General features: G+C 40.4%; 2 protein-coding genes across 2 annotated transcripts; one reads left to right on the plus strand and one right to left on the minus strand.

The window, feature by feature from the left end:
* Positions 1–1,096: 1,096 nt before the first annotated feature.
* Positions 1,097–6,653, minus strand: zcchc10 (zinc finger, CCHC domain containing 10). The gene is made up of 4 exons (XM_068715711.1): positions 6,552–6,653; positions 4,871–5,032; positions 3,931–3,972; positions 1,097–1,907 (listed from the first exon to the last, which is right to left on the minus strand). Exons 1-4 carry the CDS (start codon positions 6,590–6,592, stop codon positions 1,664–1,666), a joined length of 489 nt encoding a protein of 162 aa, XP_068571812.1. The 5' UTR covers positions 6,593–6,653; the 3' UTR covers positions 1,097–1,663.
* Positions 6,654–7,344: 691 nt separating this feature from the next.
* hspa4a (heat shock protein 4a) lies at positions 7,345–18,864 on the plus strand. Its single transcript, XM_068715710.1, has 19 exons — positions 7,345–7,643; positions 9,258–9,315; positions 9,422–9,562; positions 10,424–10,546; positions 11,338–11,437; positions 11,614–11,747; positions 12,040–12,284; positions 12,517–12,593; positions 13,306–13,457; positions 13,698–13,804; positions 14,244–14,377; positions 14,817–14,998; positions 15,545–15,628; positions 15,981–16,133; positions 16,537–16,662; positions 16,776–16,883; positions 17,204–17,323; positions 17,480–17,641; positions 17,903–18,864. The coding sequence occupies exons 1-19, from the start codon at positions 7,537–7,539 to the stop codon at positions 18,101–18,103; spliced, it is 2,514 nt and encodes an 837-aa protein (XP_068571811.1). The 5' UTR covers positions 7,345–7,536; the 3' UTR covers positions 18,104–18,864.
* Positions 18,865–20,425: the final 1,561 nt, after the last annotated feature.

The raw sequence follows: 20,425 nt of genomic DNA on the forward strand, positions 1-20,425 counted from the left end.
GACTGGATGCATGGATGGCAGCAAGCGGTGCTGCCTTCATTTGCCGTGGGAAAAATCTGTAGCCGTCCACCTAATCAAGGAAACATGACATGGAAGTTGTTGTTTTTTTTTGTATTTTAGAGAAATTATTATTTTGTCATTCAGGTCACCGGATTCCAAATTCCCCGATAAGGAAGTTGAGTCAAACGTAAAAGAGCCATATGTAAATTTGAAATGTGCAGTTTCACTAGCCGCACATGATTATGGTAATTCCGACGTTCGGAATGCAACATTCGTGTGACGCACAGATAGTACAAGATTGTACCAGACTTGACGGTCAAGACGGAAATCATGAAGAGCGTTTCATTGTTCTCTTATCTATTTATAAATATACAACTGGACTACTAAATTCAATTGTCACATGTCTCTTTTTGGCTATTTAAAAATACTGTAAATTAAGTTTTACACATGTTCATGTATGTTTCCTCACATCCATTAATGATGACTTTATGGTGCTTAATTTATGCCATCAACTTCAGTCTTTTGTGATTTAATATTCTCATTTACAGAGTTCACTGATTAGATTGTATAATTTGTTTTGATACTTATGATCCAATTTCTTCGATAGAAGAAGAAATCCATAAACTATTCCCCAAAAAGATTAGTTGTGTTTGATCAAGCATATTAAGAAATATAGTTTCCTGCCATTTCAGTCCTTTACAAATGTCTTTAAAATGCACTGTAAAGGTTACTCAAGCTCCACATATGTACTACATATTGTGATGATTAGGCTGTGGCATTATGGACATGTGTGTGGTCTGCCACACCCAAATGAATCATCATACAGGGTCCGGTAGTCCGAGAGGCAACATATTGAACTCATGATTGCAAAATAAAAATTCATAACACTTTTTATACAAACCTAGGAAATAGCATCATGCATACCATCATGTTCCAGACAAAGTGAGATGCTCTTTATTTTTAAATATCCTTTTTGTAAATTAGTTTCTAAATAAGTCAATTTATTACCATTTTATTCTCAAATGCATATGTAAAGTCATTATGTGATTCTCAAAATAAAACCTATTACATTGGCAAATTACAAGAGCCGTGAAAATAAAATAAAGCCAAGTTTATTTTACAGTGAAACAAGGAACTGCAATTTCATCGCAAACAGACCCTCTAATTTCAAACTAATGTAAAATTTAACAAACTTTTATTCCTTATCCTTTAATAGCTCTCAAAGGTCTGTTGACTACCAGCAATGGTCGTATTATTTAGCTTGTGAGCACCATACTTAGAGTCCGACTAAAAATATACTTTAATACAAAATCACAAATTCAACATGAATAAGCACATTAGTTTCTTCAGATATTTAAAATGAATATCCTCAGTAGACCTACAAATTTGAGAAAATATCGCATTAATAAAACTAACAGGAGAAAATGTGTTTTGAAAACAGAACATGACACATTGACCAACCCCCCCAAAAAAAATCTCTTCTCCAATTTCCATTTTTGCTAAAACTACTGGAGCAGTATTACAGCCCTAAAGGTGTCCTGTCCAATCAGATCCAACAACGAATTACAGGGAGGAAAAAAAAGAAAAACAGTGGACAGCTAAAATCTACTTAGGGTAACAAACAACAAGAAACAAGAACACCCACTTAATCCAACATATTTATTCATTTCTTCTTTTTCTTCTTCTTTGGAGGTCCCTGATCTGAATCGCTGCTGCTTCCTGAGTCTGAGCTACCCGAGGACGAAGAGGAGGAGGAGGAGGAGGAAGATGAGGAAGAGCTGTCATCGTCGCTGTCACTGCTGCCGTCGCTGTCATCTGAAGAGGAGCTAGAGGAGTCGCTGCTGTCTGACGAGGAGTCACTTGAGGAGCCGTCGGAATCGCTGCTGCTGTCGCCACCATCTTTAGCCCTGAGAGCAAACGGCAGAGCACAAAGGAAACACGTGAAGATACATTCAGAGAACAGAAAGAGCGTGTGTTGGTGTTAAGGCCTCATGCTGTACCTGTTACAGTCTGGCAGCTGTTTCTCTTTGTGTTGACTGTTCTTAAGCAACACTGACATGCTCGGTTTACCTTCTTTGAAAGTGAAATGACACGATGTCTATGATGTTACGAGTGCTGATCTGGAAGGTATTTGTTTGGTTGTGTTACTTAAACTGAGAAAACCGGGGCAAACTGGGAACAAAGTACTCTTTATTCTGCTCTTTGGATGTTGTTTAAACCAGTGTAGTCACGCCAAAGGTAAGGCAATATGATGAGTGTCACCCATCAGGGCTTCCTCAGTGGGTTTTTTTGTTGTCATTTATGAGGGTGGAGCGACACCTTTATATGCTAAATAGTGCAACGGCCCCTCCCACCACCAGACAACCACGGCCTGCCACTACAAAACAAATAAAGCAATTACACGTGACGAAACACCATCATTTATGCTGGAGCCAACCTGTCTGTAGAGTTGCTGAAGTCCACTGCTAAATTATACACCGTAATACCTGTTTGGTGACATTTTTTGAAGTCAATAGCCACAAGTCAACATTCAACCTGTGATGACGTGAGTCAGCGGTCAGCGGTCAGCAGGGGGGGGGGGGGGCAGGGGGGGCTGGAGTGAAATCAGCTGAATAGACCCTTTGACTTGGCAAACACAGGTGTAGCTAATAACATTATTAATTGCTGCATAGCAGGAACTAAGCTATTGTTCACAATGTTAGTTCCACCTGTGCTTCCCCTGCTACGAGTCAAATCTCTGCGGTGGAAAAGGTCTACGACACTGATTCTTTTTGTCACAGCAGAATAAGCAAAGGTGTAAATAATTAAATTTACGACGGCTGCTGCTGCTGCTGCTGCTGCTGCTGCTGCTGCTGCTGCTGCTGCTGCTGCTGCTGCTGCTGCTGCTGCTGCTGCTGCTGCTGCTGCTGCTGCTGCTGCTGCTGCTGCAGGGTCCTCGTTAGTAACACCTGTGCTGTTGCGACCACCAGCAGTCAAAATGTCTGCTGTGAAAAGGATCTTTCAACACATTAAATATTCTAATTTGATTATAAACAGTAAAACACATGAAAAAAACAAAGGAAAAGTTGAGGACAACCCAAAAAAATGTGAAACGTGTTATGAAATTGATTAAGATCAACACGCGTGACCTTTTGGAGCAAACACATTGTGAGAAGAAGGCATTAGAAGTACTGGATTGTTTTACTGCTCGTCTTTAAGCAGTTCTGAACAAACTGTAGTGGCTCGTCATGGTCATCAATAGTCTCCACTAGAGGGAGCTGTTGTGTCACACTTCAGTCAACAATGTTGAGACAGACGTCTGCGGTTTGGACTTTGACTCGAGAGTGGAAGATTAACACTGCAAAGGCCATCTAGCTTCCAGAGACACCACGTGATCCCAACGTCATCCCCTCCGAGGAACAATCTCACTCCAAGTCAAACTTAAACTCACGTGACTACGACTCTCACGTGAGACCTTCTCAGCAATACAACCTATTACGCACAATCACCAAAAATGTAACTAAAAGTATACAGAGCCTGGCTAAAGAATTCACCTTCTCAGCATTTTTCCTATTTCATTGCATTACAACTCTCTTGGCAAGTTTGTTGTGGTGCCATGTTCTTTATATGAATATGCACTTATCTCTTTTCAGTTTAAAAAAAAGAAGTCCTTTCTCATTTCACATTTTGACCTTTTTTGTGTAGGTCCATTACATAAAATCCAAATAAAAATCTATTTCATTTATAGGTTGTAATGCAACAAAACAGGAAATAACATCAAAGGGGGTGAATAGTTTTGCAAGTCACTGTAATTTGGCCAAAGGCTCAAAAAGAACCGTGGGTCTAGTATTGAAGTATTTCTGAGTAGATTGCATATAAAACGTGCACCTCTAGCACTTGTTTCACATCAAACATATATTGTGTGGAGCCAAAACATATAATCTTACTTACTTCTTTTTCATTTTCTTCTCACTGGGGCCTTCAATTCCTGGTCTGTAAAGAGAATAAAATAAACAGACTTAGAGACATATTATTATTATTATTATTATTATTATTATTATTAAGCTGAGCTTGAATTGGGTATTCACAAGTGATAAAGTAGGAATATGTGTTGCAGGACCTGTTTTTTTTTTTTTTTCTTCTTTTGACATTGAATAGATCATTAAACACTGTTTCTGGTGTGGAATAATCAATTTTGTCCAAAGAAAACTATTAGAAATGGGAATATTCTTCACCAGTAACTCTGAGGCTGTATTTATCAATACGTCCTCTAGATGGCGATAAAAATCTATATCCTTGTCCTCTGCTGACGGGTCAGTTTCTGCCCATTGACAGATTCACAATATGTTAGAGATTTTGGAAAGTTATGGCTAAACTTTGTGATAAACACATTAGTGGGATGAGAAGAGAATACTTGAGAAATATGGTGATGTACACGAGAAAGACATTATCATAGTATGATAACATTTCCACATGATACCAAGTAATAATGCTACAAAACAAGCTAATTTAATGAATATCATTATCCAATCATGATTCATATGAAATGTTACATAATGAAGTTAAAAAGACATGAGCCTGCAGTACACTGGGACAAAACTAAACTAAGAGTCAAACTCCCTGACTGACTAAGACGACCAAGAAAATCATTTTAGTCTGGTCGCCCACCTCATTCCAGAAAGTTCAGCAGAGTTCTGACTTGTGATTACTGAGCCACACATATATACAAATGAACCCCTTGAAGTGAACAAAAGAGACTTTTGGCTTCCTCAAAAACTACCATGGAATGCCAGAAACTGTACACCTTAAAAGTGAACTCACAGTCACTATCGGTACACCGCTAGTTATCCAAAGTTGCTGCGTTAGTAGCATGAAACAGAATCAGCCTTACCCAGTAATGCTGAGGGGTTTGTTTTCATTCTCCTTGAGTTTCTTTTTCATCTCTACTGTTCTTGACGGTCTGTGCACGTATTTCCTCTTCCCCGTGCATTCGTAAGTCCAGTGTCCGACCTCCAAACACTTCTGGCAACGCACATGCTGTTTGTTTGCCTCCCTGTGTGGAATAAAAGAACGAACATGTGAATGAGGATAGACGCTGCATTTCCTTGTGTTCATTATTTGTCAAGAAATACTTGGAATCCTATCAATGTTTCTGAAGGAGTATGTGCAGGAGTATGTGTATGCATGTTTGTCCAACAAGTCCTGACACCTAAACAACAGAGAGCATTGTCTGTCAATAAATTACTAAACCATGTATAAGACTGCCGTCTGATCTCCCATCCCTGTGGTTAAGGTTGGGTAACTAAAACTTAGGGACTAAACTAAAACATTCCGTTCATGGTTAAGGTTCTGGAAACAACGCGGTAAAAAAAAAGTAGAAGTAGCAAACTGAAACGTTGCGTAAATCCAATTTATCACCTTAACTTCCACTCGCTTATGTCATTTTCCATCTGCTGGGAAGGACTGTTTTAGGGAGGTCTGTGATTTTACTGATGTTTGTATGTGCATGTGTGTGACTGGCTGTGTTTCGTTGTGTCTTATCTGTGTTCCTATTTAAGCTGCTGTACTCATATCGCTCTTGTAAATGAGATCTCGATCTAAATGAGAGTACCAGATTAAATAAAGCTCACACGTTACATTAATAACAATTAGTTAGGATAGCTCTGCAGGTCTACTCATTTCTTAAGTTAAGGGAGTTAAATTATTTTTTCTCTTTTTGGCTTAAGAGTGAGGGAATAAAACATACATCATCTGAGCCACTGCGCACTGGCAACGAAATCTAACAAACAAATACAATTTATTAATGAAGTTCTATTGTAAAAACGGTCGAATCAACAAAATGTTAATCAGCAGGATTTTCCAGATTGGAAATAATCATTCAATATCTAAAGGGCCAGTTTATGTCTTCAGCAATATGTAAATTATGCAGACTATTATATAGTGATGAGAGCTCTCTTTAGATACATTTGAAATATATATTGTGGTACGAGGAAGTCATAATTTCATAACCCGTTAAAATAATTAAAAAAAACTCAGAACATTGTCTAACGATACATGTCAAGCTATTTTTCCAGCGCGGGGAATGTTATAAACATCACACGTGTGATTTATTATATCATAACTGATATTATGAAATGCTATAGATCGATATAAACAAACAAGATTATCCTGATGTGTTTTCCATATTAGGCAAAAAATATAACTAATTCAACGGACTTGAAAAAACACACGGTTAACGACAGATGATGTTACTTGACATATCTTTCACTATATCCCGAATAAACCGGACTCTTCCCGGTTATTTGTTTATTAAAACATATCAGTTACGAGTTCAAACCCCAAAAAACAAATGTTTGAGTACATAATAGTCCGACAGTTGAATAAAAATGATGTATCGGTAAGAAAGACCGTGGCGCATTTGTGCTCCATTAAACCCTGAAGGTTCGTATTTTACCTCCTTTATCTAACACGAACCTCGGCGAGTTTGATGTGATTAGTGTTTAACAGACCACCACGTTCACACAACGGTGAAAAACGATGCATTTTTACTGGTGTATCTTAAGTATACTCACGCTTGCCTCCTGGCTATTATCCTGTGCATGGGAGTCGCCATGTTGCAGTTTACTTTTTCTTCTTCGTTGGTATCAGAAGTACCTATTTCCGGTGTTGTGTCGAAAGTCTGTTTTCCCCTCCTGTAAAATGATAGCGCCCCCTTTCGGTAGTTGGTTCGGGACAGGTTCGGGTTAAGGGTTGTTCCGGGGCAAGTTTCGGCGGAGGCAGAGCCGTGTTAAGTGGAGGTTTTACGGGGCAGTAAGAGCTGAAAGACTCCTTGGCTTGGAACAGTGACCTCACGGAGTCTCCTTTAAATACTCATGTGGTTCTTGTGCTGACAGAAGAGAGACAGATTCACAAAGACTAAAATTAACTCAACTCAATTAGATGATATTTTTAATTAATTAATTAAATTAGATTCTTATATTTTGTCCAAGTTGGATTGCATTTGTGTTTCGTGTTATGCGTATATTGTTAGATAGACATTTATGAAAAACTGTGTGGTAGGCTTAAAATATGACTTCATACTTCCAACACCCTCGTGCAGCACAGTCTATTTTTGTTTTCCCACCGATAGCTGAGCCCATCAGGCATCATCAAAACAATAAGTCGTTGATTTCTCTATGCAATTTGCATTCACAGCAAAGGCTTGAGCACCGAAATTATCTTTTAATAAGCAGGAATCACAGGATATTTCCCCCTAAATCTCGAATATTCCCATGGCTATAGAAACATCTAGAGGTATCTAGAACAACGCAAATCTCGCGATAACTCCTTGACGAGAAGTCAGTTCCACCAACCTTGCTGCTGTACTGTATATATGTCTATGCTGCAGAGACACCGGTAACAGTCAGCCCTGTGGATTATAACTACAAGTTGCTATACTTAACACAGAGCAACACGCCACTTCACCTGGCTTTTTACATCCATTTGAAGCGGAACAATTGGTTTCTATTTGTGTTAGTCCAACTGTAGATAACGTGATAGCTAGAAGACAGTCTGAAGATGTCAGTGGTGGGATTTGACTTGGGCTTTCAAAGCTGCTATGTAGCTGTAGCCCGAGCCGGAGGGATCGAGACAGTCGCTAATGAATACAGCGACAGATGCACACCGTAAGTACCTATTGGATTTATGAGCGGATAGCTTAAGAAGAGAAGAGTTTTTTTATTTTCTAGTTGATAACGTTACATGCGAATGCAGCTTTTACTTACAAGCTCCCATTGGCTTGCATCTCTACGGCTAACATATCCTCTAAGTAGGAGTATATTAGTTACACGTGTGTGAATGTTTTCAACATGGAACCGTCTAGAATTAACGCTAGCTAGGCTAATCCCCACTGTACATAGCTGGTCCTCCCCATCGAGCTAGCAGCTAGTTAGCGTAAGCTCGCAGGTTTTTAGTACCGTTACTGTACATTTCTGAAATACGGGGCTTTCGTTACCCGGAGAACATGCGCGGGCGGTGTGTTCCGCACCCGTTATAATCGCCGTTGGTCATTTCTTGAAGGCGAAAGCCCCGACCAACCATCCGGTGTGCGCCGTGTGGTAAAACCGTGCGTCTTGCGTTTACGTTGTCAACTATGACGACAGCTTCCAACAGCTTGTTGGAAATTTCTAGCAAGTTGTTGGCACTAAAGATGTAACCATACTGTTTGTATTGCGCCTAAAAAAATGCCTTTTTTTAAAGAATGTTGTCATAAAGCTCTTTTTTTGTACATCGTCTAATTTTAGCTTATTTGGCTGACATGGTACACTTTGTACCCTCAATGTTACATTTCTTTAAATGATCATGATTAAGGTCTGTAGGCTAATGATACACTTGATTGCATTCATATAAAGCATTTTACGCTGATGACAACATTTAAGCCACTGAGGATGGATGGATTTACAGTATTCATTTATTATTTTTACTTGTTGACATTATTATTATTATTGTAAAATGAATAGGAAGCATACACTGATGTTTTTGGTGAACCTATGAACCAACATGACTGTAAGAAACTAGTTATTACTGAAGCAATTAGTTGCATTATTTAATTTGTCAATTGCAAGAGAGAGAATAGATTTTGATCAAATGTGCAATTTCAAGACATCAGTTTGCTCTCTTGTGATCGAGATGTTTTAGATTTTCTAAATATTTAATCAAACAAGTATTAGTTTATCTTTTTAATTTTAGTTTTATCGAAATGCTCTTATGTCCCTGTTTTCTGCCCTTTACATCACTAGAGATGATCAAAAAACACCACAACATAATACTTACTACTCTGGTCCTGCATCAAGATGTGGTCCAGTACCTGACGAGCCAGATGTGTGATCACAGCGAACGTAGCTCTGACATCTGTATTTGATAGGGCTGATGATGACAGGCATGTTGAGACCACTTCAGACTGTTTTTACACAGTACTGTGTGAACTGTGAGAGATGAATCGTACTAAGCCCACATGCAGCCACAATCTTAGTTTTAATAAAGCTTTCTATGAAAGAATATTATGATCTGTCTTGGGTAAAAGAAAACGTCAATCGTTGCTGCTGCAGATGTGGGAAACGGTCTGTCCCTTTTTTATGTGTGTTGGGCTCAGAGATGTCATGTTATGTGTAGGCATAACTTAACTGGCAAAAACATCTGTCTTGACTTGCGGTGTATTCACAAGCAGGTGGACAACACAAACCGCTTGCTCGTAAGAGAATGTATGTTGTAGCGTAACATTTTCGTTGGTTGTCCTCCAGCTCAGTCGTATCGTTTGGACCACGAAATCGATCCATAGGAGCCGCTGCAAAGAGCCAGGTAAGATCAGTAATTTTCTCTGTTGACATCTTTGGAGTTCCTTGTAATTAAATGCCGAAAAAAATGGAAACTTTTTATTTATTGTGTTTTCTCCTGTCATGTCCAGGTGGTGACCAACTGTCGTAACACGGTGCAGGGCTTCAAGCGTTTCCACAGCAGGGCGTTCACAGACCCTTATGTCCAGTTGGCCAAGTCTAACTTGGTGTACGACCTGGCACAGATGCCGTCTGGAGCCACCGGCATAAAGGTAAGATGAAGAATATCACGGTGCCTCTGCTGTAGTAGAGATAACATAGGTAACCACAACTAGCTGGAGAAAAAGACGCAATTATTTACAACAAAATATCAAAGTAATGTATGGGTTAGCGCATTCAACAACCAGGTGCTGTGTTCATCAGTGGTACTGTATCCTGAGCTAGGTCCAGATTAAAAGGGACAGCAGTAAGACATTTAACAGACAGAAAGCACAACAGCTTATTCCTCACTTTATTGCTTACCCCTCTCTCACCTGCTGGTTTCCAAAATGTAAATCCTTCTCCGTCATCTTTCACTGTCTATCCAGTCCTCTGTGCTCTTATCCTAAAAACAGTCTTACCCGTACCTCTGTCTTAAGCTGTTGTATATTTCGTTGGCGTTTTGTCTCCTCTGCGGTAAGAAATGATCAGTGTGCTGTGTCTCTGAACCTTTCAATTAGCTGATTGCATAAATATGAATGTTGCTAACCCTTGGTGCCATCAGGCTGAGTGTGTCAGACTCTTGTGTACGGCTAGCACACTGTAAACACACAGTCCGGCATGTTTGTGTGTCCCTGTGGAGATAATTGATGTGAATCCTCAGAAGAAATGACAAATCGGAGAAGCTTGCAGCAACCTGTTGTTGCCCACAAAATCAGTTTTTTGTATTAAGAGTTTTCAGATTGCAAAGTTACACATTATGTACACATGAGTTCTTAGGGTCCTGTGGGGCCTGTTTTTTATGAGCTTTCAATCTGTTAAGATGAAACTGGCGGACCTTTTCATTATTATTTATAGCTGTTTACGGTTATTTATAAACTATTCAAACAATTTGCCTCAAGAGTGTTCATCTTCCAAATGTTCCTCACCTCTAGGTCATGTACATGGAGGAGGAGAGAGTGTTCAGCATTGAGCAGGTCACCGGCATGCTGCTGACCAAGCTGAAGGAGACTGCTGAAAGTGCACTGAAGAAACCAGTAGCAGACTGCGTCATCTCGGTGAGCGCAGCGGTTTCACAGCTTCAGCAGGGTGTCTGAAAATCTATAAAACTTCTGAAATACACTTGTCAGTACAGTGCATTTTATTGTGAATATCTGCTTCTCAATGTCCAACTGGATGCTCTTTGGCTTTTTCTTTCTGGCAACACATCTTAGCTAATTGGCTTTAAATGTCTAACGGGTGTTAATTTACTTGTTGGATCACGCCACGTTGCTTTTTAAAGATGTGGCTTTGGTGTGACTCACTTTAATTACTGTACTTCAAGGTGTATAAATGTATTGCCACCTGTTCGTGTGAGATTTTGAGCTCTAAGCACTTCACCAGATGTTTTGAAAGCTCGATTTCCTTGTGGGTGAATAGCGGGCTGTGTTTCTTGCTGTGCGCCGTATATGAATTCAGCCAACAGCATCTGTTATGTAATGATCTCACACAGGGAGGCTGTTCCTTTCACTGGTCCTTTAATTTACAGCTTGCATCAGCCCTAGAGATAGATAAGATGTTATTCTTACGGTGGCCAGGAGATAAATTTAGACCTTTTCCACAAGGAGAAGTTTTGTTTTTGGCACCCGGAGTAACCAACACAGCAAAGTCATCCAGATGATGCAGCCGATTCATGCATCAATAGTGTTCAAAGTGATCATTCACACACAAGGATTGAAGGATATGTTTGAACCTTTTTGACATATTTGGCACGTTATCAATGCCTTGCAGTGATACCATGTGTATACAGTTAGTTTATTAGAAATGGTTCCAGTCAAATCCCTCATCTGCATTGTTTTTCCCCTCCCAGGTCCCGAGTTATTTCACTGACTCAGACAGGAGGTCTGTCATGGATGCAGCTCAGATCGCAGGCCTCAACTGTCTGCGACTAATGAATGACACCACCGCAGGTATGTTGAAGCACACAATTCTCTATGCAGGACAAGCAGCATCTCAGTCATTGACACTAGTCATCGGGGTTTTAGACAATGATATGTATTCGCATTGTCGTAGTTCTCTGTAGGTCAGATGTAGTTAGCGCAGTCGCGTGCCCAAACTGACACCCGATGCTGCCTGTTTGTTGCAGTGAGTCTGGCATATGGCATCTACAAGCAGGACCTGCCGGCTCCAGAGGACAAGCCCAGGATAGTGGTGTTTGTGGACGTTGGCCACTCGGGTTACCAGGTGTCAGTCTGTGCCTTCAACAAGGGAAAGCTCAAGGTGAGGAATGAATAATTTGTGTGGCCACTTTGAAAAGCAATATTAGGAAAAGGCAGGGGAGGTTTTGATGATACAGCCCTAAGATCTTAGCAGCTTTTGCCAATTTATTTAATTGCTAAAACATTTTAGATACCTTGATACCTAATGCAGCTAATGAAGGTTGTTCAATTGAAATATATGTATTCAAAAGATGGATACATTTTTTTACGTTGATCCTCACTTGCGGCCATCCTAGACATACAGCTATGCAGTGATTTAGGAAATATTCATCCAACACTTTCTCCACCGTCAGATCCTGGCCACAGCGTTCGATTCCGAGCTCTGTGGCAAGGCCTTCGACGACATCCTGGTCAACCACTTCTGCGAGGAGTTTGGGAAAAAGTACAAGCTGGACGTCAAGTCCAAGCCCCGGGCGCTGGTCCGACTGCACCAAGAGTGTGAGAAACTCAAGAAGCTGATGAGCGCCAACTCCTCCGACCTGCCGCTCAACATTGAGTGCTTCATGAATGACATCGACGTTTCCGGTAAACTTAACAGGTGAGATGCAAGAGTCTTTTTACAGTCTTTTTGACTTTTCTTTTCCCAGTGACTCATGTCTGAATATTATACAGAGCTGCTATAAATAAGCATGGATAAACAAAAGTGTGTGTGTGTGTGTGTGTGTGTGTGTGTGTGTGTGTGTGTGTGTGTGTGTGTGTGTGTGTGTGTGTGTGTGTGTGTGAGTGTGTGAGTGAGTGTCTATTAATAACCCTTCACCATGTGTCCCCAGAGGTCACTTTGAGGAGATGTGTGCGGGGCTGCTGACCAAAGTAGAGGGTCCCCTTCGCAGCGTCATGGAACAAGCCAGTGAGTGCATCTGACTTTAATAGCATGTGGACTATCCCCGTCAGCACGTGCACACTCTCACAGAGTGCTGAGATAGCCCCTCCGCCCAGACACGGCCTCCCTTTAATCAGTCATTGCTATCTCTCTACCTCTGCTCGCTCTTGCTCGTCCATTCTGAGGTTGTCATATGGTAAATAATTAGGTCAGGGATAATACATAGCGCACAGCTCATTATTGCGAAATGAACTTTGACAGGGTGAGCAGGATATGTCGTGGTCTTGAATCACCCTGAAGAGGTTCGTTTTGCAATAACGATTAGGCTCGCTGTACATTATCCCTCTTATTACATGGCTGCTTACTAAAGAAATCCGTAATTTTACTCAAAACTGATTTTATTGCTTCAGCTAAAAAGAATAGTCTTCTCGCTGTGTATAGAGATCAGAACTGCGTCCGGAGCAACTGTTTGTTATTCATAGCAACGATCTGTTATAAAGAAATAACAGACCTTTGAATGCTTGACAGAAGTAGTTAACAAAGTCGTGGAATAATGCAAATATATATTTGGGTGTGCCAGAGTAGTTGTGTTAAGTGTTTAATGTGCTTTCACCAAAATATACAACTTTGAAGAAAATATATCCTGAATGTCATTTTTCTGCAAACAAACTCACAACGTCTTGATCAGAGTGTTAGAAAATGGAGCTGTGATTCTACTTTAACACGCCTGTTTTGGCAGAGCTGAAAAAGGAAGATGTGTATGCGGTGGAGATTGTGGGCGGGGCCTCCAGAATCCCATCCATCAAAGAGCGAATTGGCAAATTCTTTGGCAAAGAGCTGAACACCACCCTGAACGCAGACGAGGCCGTGGCTCGAGGCTGTGCTCTGCAGGTACGGCTCACCTGTGTGACTCACACAGAAAACTCCCTCGCTGACAGCTGTGCAAGTAGAGTGGGAGGAATATGACATGCATGCGCATGTATAATGTTTAAGTAACAACTTATTTGTTGTTAATGCAGGATCTGTGTTAAAACATTTTGAGGTAAAAAAACACTAAACATTTGATGGTAACAGCTTCAAGGCAAAAGTTTGAGCTTTTAATAACTTGTATTTTTCTCCTCCCCTCCCCAGTGTGCGATCTTGTCACCAGCATTCAAAGTCCGAGAGTTCTCCATTACAGATGTTGTCCCCTACTCCATCTCTCTAAAATGGAATTCAGCTGCTGAGGAGGGACTGAGGTATGATCTGTGTCCCCTGAGAACAACAGGGGAGTCCATCACACCTGTTAACTTTGGACATCACGCTTTGCTAATACTTCAGTGTTGATATGGATATCAATGGACTCCATTGATATTTGAGCTTTCAGGAGTTTGTTTTTAGAAAGCCTTAACATGTTTAGAGTGGCATTATCAGTTTAAGGTTTTCCTCTGGTATTATGTCTGTTATTTTATATCATAGAACTCTCAATATTGAGATATGAGTGGACTTTAAAAATCTTACCTTGCAGCTAAGACGAGGTTAGAAGTCTGACTTGGATCTTTCTGAAATTTCTGCCAGTTTCATTCACATTATTCTCGATCATTTTAAAATCCTCACTAGTATCCAGCACTGTGAAATATTTGCTTCGATGGTTTACTTTTGCTTGCTCACTAACCTTCTCCTGCTGTGTTTTTACAGTGATTGTGAGGTCTTCCAGAAGAACCATGCGGCTCCCTTTTCCAAAGTGTTGACGTTCTTCCGGAAGGAGCCCTTCACCCTTGAGGGTTACTACAGCAGCCCCAAGGAGCTGCCCTACCCCAACAGCACCATAGGTACTGCAGGTTCAACGGCACAACAGCACAAGTGCTTGTCATGAAAAAAAGCTGTTTCTGGGAAACTTTCGTAATTAATAATTAAAACAATTTGTTTCAAGCTTAAGTCCAAAGTTTGCCAATTATCAGTAGCTTAAAGACACTTAACTTTTTAACTTGGAGCTCCATGTTAGATTTGTTTTGCTCATATTTTTGAGTAGTGAGCAAGTATTCAATAATCAACCAACTCTATCCAGCCGTTAGTCACAAGATGTTTGACATGCTGATCGCTTAAACATGTTATTTAATTTAATTGTGAAATCCAAATAGTTTAATTTCCTGGAAACAAATATGCAATATCACGCACAAACCAAGCATTAGCTTCCTCACCCCTCCGCATTTGACATAAAAAGGGATTCTCACATATTCTAAGCTGTCGCACCTTTCTCTCGCCCTATAGGCAAGTTCCTGGTCCACAATGTGGTTCCTCAGGCATCTGGGGAGAGTTCCAAAGTCAAGGTGAAAGTTCGGGTCAACGTTCATGGCATGTTCAGTGTGTCGAGCGCCTCGCTCATAGAGGTCATGAAAACCGCTGAGGGTGAAGAGGCGATAGAGACGGACCAGCCAGCAAAGGAAGAGGAGGTGTGTACTGCTTGTATTTGCACTGTGTGTAAGAGAATGAGAGACACACACACACACACACACACACACACACACACACACACACACACACACACACACAGACAGGTTTTATTCTGTGCTGTTTGCTTTGTTTCACCTCAGAGATCTCATTCACACAGTCCGTCTGGCCACACCTTGTTTTTTTAAAAGTCAGTAATCTCATCAAAATGGAATTTAGATGTCTTGCCTTAACAAGCTCAAGAACACTTAATTGTGTTGCGTTTTTCTCTCACTGATGCCTCCTTTTGTAATTAGTTTGACATTTTATATTGGTTCGCTCGTCACCATTTGCACTCCAGAGCCAACTGTTTGACCTTTTTCCCCAAAGTACTGCATCATAAGTGTTCTTCTGGTTTGAATGTCACTCAAAAGACTGCGAGTATAAACTCAGAGTTGAAACAATCAAAACATTTTTTATTTTTTATTTTTTACCAGCTGCTTAATGCATTGTGTTATCTTGAACACAATCGATGTAATGTGTCTTTCATTGTGTTACCTGTGCGTCAGAACAAAATGCACGTGGACCAGGAGGATCACAAACACCAGTCTGGAGACAACGCAGACAACAAATCCGAGGTTGAGGAGATGGAGGTAACCTTGTGCATGGCGTTAAGACAATCACCATTATGCCAATACACGTTCGATACTATATGTGGCAGAATCGCACCTTTTTTACTTCCCTTTTTCCCTATTTCCATGCTAAGAACATAGGAAGGAAAGGAGAAAGTAAACAAGAAAGTAATAAAGTATGGAGAAAGGGAAACATGACAAGAGATTATAAAGTTATTGTCAGATTCCAGTACGTGGCTAATAACTAGTGGAGCATTATTGAAACCGTCATCGACTGAAGCACATGTTAAATATTTACCACAGCCTTTAGATATGTCATAGGTAAATGTTTTATTTGCACAGACTAAAATGATTTTCATCTCTCCTTTTTCAGACGACAGAAGACGCCAAGCAGGCGAAGAAGAACGACCAGCCCCCTCAGGCCAAGAAGCCCAAAGTGAAGACGAAGACGGTGGAGCTGCCCATAGAGAACAGTTTGCACGGGCAGCTGTCGGATGACGTACTAAATATGTCTGTGGAGAATGAGGTAATGTTCTAAAAATCATCACGAATGTCTGCCATGCACTCACGGTATTCGTCTGAGTCATGTGCTACTGAAACTTACTGGTCCAGCGTTCATTTGCTTTTTCTTTAAAACAAAGAGGACAGACTTTTGGCCACTTTATAATGTATGTTAATGATATAGCAGCTGTGCTTTTATCTGATGACCTAATAATAACATCGTACTTCTTTCCACATTGTTATTTAAGATTTATAACAGGTGGATTTGTTTTTTTCCCCACCACAGAGCTTTTTAACTTTCCCACTTATACACTTTACAAGGTTTAAATTTGTTTTGATATTTAATGTCCATTTGGTCCATCCTCAAGTGTTTTGTGTGTGTGTGCACTTTTGCTGACTCAGTAACACCTACCTTGTGGCTCTTCCAGGGGAAGATGATCATGCAGGATAAGCTAGAGAAGGAGAGGAACGACGCAAAGAATTACGTAGAAGAGTATGTGTACGACATGAGGGACAAACTGCACGGGGTCCTGGAGAAGTTTGTGAACGAGGCTGTGAGTATAGATCGCACTAGAGACGCATGTTAACAGACATTGATCTATGTCGTGTTTTGTTCTGTTGTTTTTGTACTTTGTAAATTGAATCTTGCTCCTTGTCTGACATGTAGGATCGTGACACGTTCTCCTTAAAGCTGGAGGACACAGAGAACTGGCTGTATGAAGACGGAGAGGACCAACAGAAACAAGTTTACATTGACAAACTGGCTGAACTGAAGGTAACCAGGCATGCAGTGTGTAGCTGGACAGAAGTAATGATACTCTCACTCAAAAGTGAACTCATTTGGACAGTCATTGGACCAGGCACCCTGCTTGTTAAGATGACTGTGCTTTAGAATATACGTTTGTCGACTGTATTCTGTGACTGTAATAGAAAGCTGATATTAATAGTTTAATATTTGAAATAGGAGACTGGCTTCATCCTCTACGATATCACTATTTCTCAGAAGTTAATGGGTTTATTTTTTCCCGATGACTACGCTTTGTTTCTTAAGTGTTTCGTCTTCTGACTGAACATGATGTCGTCCCTTTTCTACAGAAACTGGGCCAGCCAATTTGTGAGCGATACATGGAAGCCGAGGAGAGACCAAAAGCTTTTGAGGAGCTCGGCAGACTGATCCAGATGTACATGAAGATCATTGAAGCGTACAAGGCAAAGGTAACCTGGCACGGAGAGAGCTAGTGTGTTGACTGACCAAAGGCTTGCTTAGTTTGTTAATGTTGGTGTTATATTATACATTTTAATAACAGTTAATGTGGTTCAATGTGAGATTATTTATGAAAAATCGTAATTTATCTGTGTTTCTCCCAACAGGATGAGCTGTACGACCATCTGGATGAGCTGGAAGTGACTCGGGTGGAAAAGCAGGCGAAGGACGCCATGATCTGGATGAACGGCAAGATGAACCAGCAGAACAATCAGGACCTCACTGTGGAACCAGTGGTCAAAGTCGGAGAGATCCAGGCCAAGATTAAGGTACCGAGAGTGCATTCAAGACACACACACACACACACACACACACACACACACACACACACACACACACACACACACACACACACTTTGAAAATGTGAAGGTAGCTTCACCAAATCCACTCCCTGTAGATCAGTGATTGGTTGTAGAAATCAATGTATTTTTATTTAAAAACTGATCAAGTGAGCAGAACGTGGTTGCTGGAGAAGAGATAGTTTTATTTAACCCTTCCTCTGACCAATGCTTCCTTCTTCCTTGTACAGGAGCTTTATTCAGCCTGTAACCCTGTAGTATCCAAACCCAAGCCCAAGGTGGAGCCTCCCAAGGAGGAGAAGACGGAGAATGGGCCAGTTAACGGGCAGGAGGCAACAGAGAGCCAGTCGTGCAACTCAGACAAAGCCACATCTGCGTGCATGGAACAAGGAGCGGCGGAGAACAAGCTTCCTGAAATGGACATTGACTAACTGTTGCAGCTGCGAGCTGAGTTTCTCCTCCGTTTGTCCTGCTACTCGCTGTCGCTCTTCCGAGATTTCTATCAACGACACAGAAAACGCAAATAACAGCATCCCTAATTAATAGTGTTCATCAGCCAGCCTCATCGGCATGTCATTTCTCTTTTTTCGTTGGATGAATACAATGCATAATATTAGTAATGAATAGACTACTTTACGACATGAAAGTTGTCAGTGTCGGGTGGAAACTGCTTTCTCCCTGTTGCTTTGATGGCCATTATGTTAACGATTGTTTAGTTCAGCATCTCCTGAGCACATTTAAGCTAAGAATGTCAGATTTGAAGAATTGTAAGCAAAGTGGCTGTGCAGAAGAAAACTAGTGACGTTACAATGTAAAATAATGTCTAAATACGGTATTGGTAATGATGCATATGTAAACGAACATGGACTGTTCCAAGTTGTACATGACTTCAAATAATTGTAACTGCTGGATTATGATGTATTTAGTTTAAGGTTAAGGAAAGAGTTTTTACTGAGTTTACGTGAATTGTATGTTGAAACTAGATACTATAAGTTACTGTCATGCAGTATTTCATTGTTTGGCTTTTCTCATTCAAAAACGATGGTCTTTTGGTTAGTTGGTCTGGTAGCCTTGTACTGTTTTTTTTTTTTTTTCTACTGGCGGTCCAACAAATCTCCTTCTGGGTGCTGCTGTTGTTGCCGCATCACCAAAAAAAAAGCATAAATAAACCTTGAACAAAAAAAAAAATGAATAGACATTTGTTGTTAGTGGATGATACCATAATAGGTAAAGTGTACTAGGAGGACATTTCATTACAATTTTGACAGACAAATGATGCAAATTCCAAAACTACACTGGTCACAATGGTCATAAATGTTACTACTGGTTTTCTTTATCTTCTATTTTCTTAAATAATCGAGTGAATATATGGGTGATTAAATGACATATTTTGTTTTGGCTGGCTCAACTCTGAACATAACAATGGACACAAGTTTTAATGTAATGTAAGTTTATTAAAATAAATAAATGAAAACCAAATACCAGGCACCACTGAGGTGCTGCTGCAGCAGAAAGAGAGGGAGTTGAACCATACCCTAGTACAGTGATTCTTAACCATGGGGCGGGACCGCATAGGTTAGCAATTGAAGACACCAGAGATATTACTGTTATCATGAGACGCTCAGTTACAATATAGCTTCCCACCACTTGGTGGCGGTAATGCGTCAGTCAGTTGTTTAACAAGCTCCAATAAGCAGAAGAAGACACTCAGCTAGCCGCTATCCTTTAGCGAAAGTTATGGAGAAGTATTTAAAATAGTGCTGGACAAGTTAATGTGTTATTAACACATTAGTTAAGTAACGCCGACATTTATTTTATCGTGCATTAACGCAGTTTTTGTATTATTATTAAGGACATTTTTAACACAAGAAACGGGCAGCGAGCGGTGAACAGCTGTTTGTGTGTGTGTGTGTGTGTGTGTGTGTGTGTGTGTGTGTGTGTGTGTGTGTGTGTGTGTGTGTGTGTGTGTGTGTGTGTGTGCGCGTGTGCGTGTGCGTCATCCTGTAACATCTCGTTACAGGATGAATTTCTCGAGTTTTTTTTCCTTTTCCAGGTGCTGTACTACGAACTCCTCCTAGGGAATTAATCCGATCAGCTTAAACAATCTAAAGACCGTAGCGATTAAAAGTTACTAAAAGCTTGATGTTTCATCGAACAACTTGGACTTGGTGTAGCGGCCATTTTACATGATTCGCCATCATCCATCAAGCTGTTGTAACTCAACTGTACTTTGTGAAAACTGTCCCAAACTTATGAATTGGCTAACACTGAGGACACCTGTGGCTACATGAGTCGGCAGCTACAGGATGTCATAGACAATGTTGAAGCACTTTAACGTTTGGATCTGCATGAAACTCATCAGTATGAAACATAAAGTGTGTTTGATAAAAACTAAATCCACCAGCTTTTTTTAAGCAACTACTGAACCTTTTTATAAAGAATGAAACTATACATTTGTGTTTTTAAACATATTTATTTGACTAGAAGCTGACAGATGAAGTTGTTGATAAGTAGAATCAAAGTGATCCCTTCACATCACAGGACATGTTATAAGGTCTGCATGTTTTTATGAATCTGTTTTCACAATAAAACCCTCACAAGTAAGAGAGGAAGCAGCAGCAGTTTATCACAACATGAAGCAAACAAGCAGAACATCAATGTGTTTGTGGAACAGCCGTCAGGTAAAGTTAGTGATGTCATACAGAGTTTGATCAGAAGAACAGGGTCATCAATGAAATATAATCACTTAGACC

Source organism: Cebidichthys violaceus, unplaced genomic scaffold (assembly GCF_023349555.1).
Source record: "Cebidichthys violaceus isolate CVI_PGR_0920_01 unplaced genomic scaffold, fCebVio1.0.p SCAF_20, whole genome shotgun sequence".
Taxonomy (NCBI): Eukaryota; Metazoa; Chordata; class Actinopteri; order Perciformes; family Stichaeidae; genus Cebidichthys; species Cebidichthys violaceus.

Coding starts and splice junctions, on each gene's coding strand:
- zcchc10 (XM_068715711.1), bottom strand. CDS start 6,592: ATGGCGACTCCCATGCACAGGATAATAGCCAGGAGGCAAGC. Junction 3,973..4,870: donor AAACCCCTCAGCATTACTGG/GTAAGGCTGATT, acceptor TTCTCTTTACAG/ACCAGGAATTGAAGGCCCCA. Junction 1,908..3,930: donor GAGAAGAAAATGAAAAAGAA/GTAAGTAAGATT, acceptor GTTTGCTCTCAG/GGCTAAAGATGGTGGCGACA.
- hspa4a (XM_068715710.1), top strand. CDS start 7,537: ATGTCAGTGGTGGGATTTGACTTGGGCTTTCAAAGCTGCTATGTAGCT. Junction 15,629..15,980: donor CCGAGGTTGAGGAGATGGAG/GTAACCTTGTGC, acceptor CTCCTTTTTCAG/ACGACAGAAGACGCCAAGCA. Junction 17,324..17,479: donor TTGAAGCGTACAAGGCAAAG/GTAACCTGGCAC, acceptor TTCTCCCAACAG/GATGAGCTGTACGACCATCT.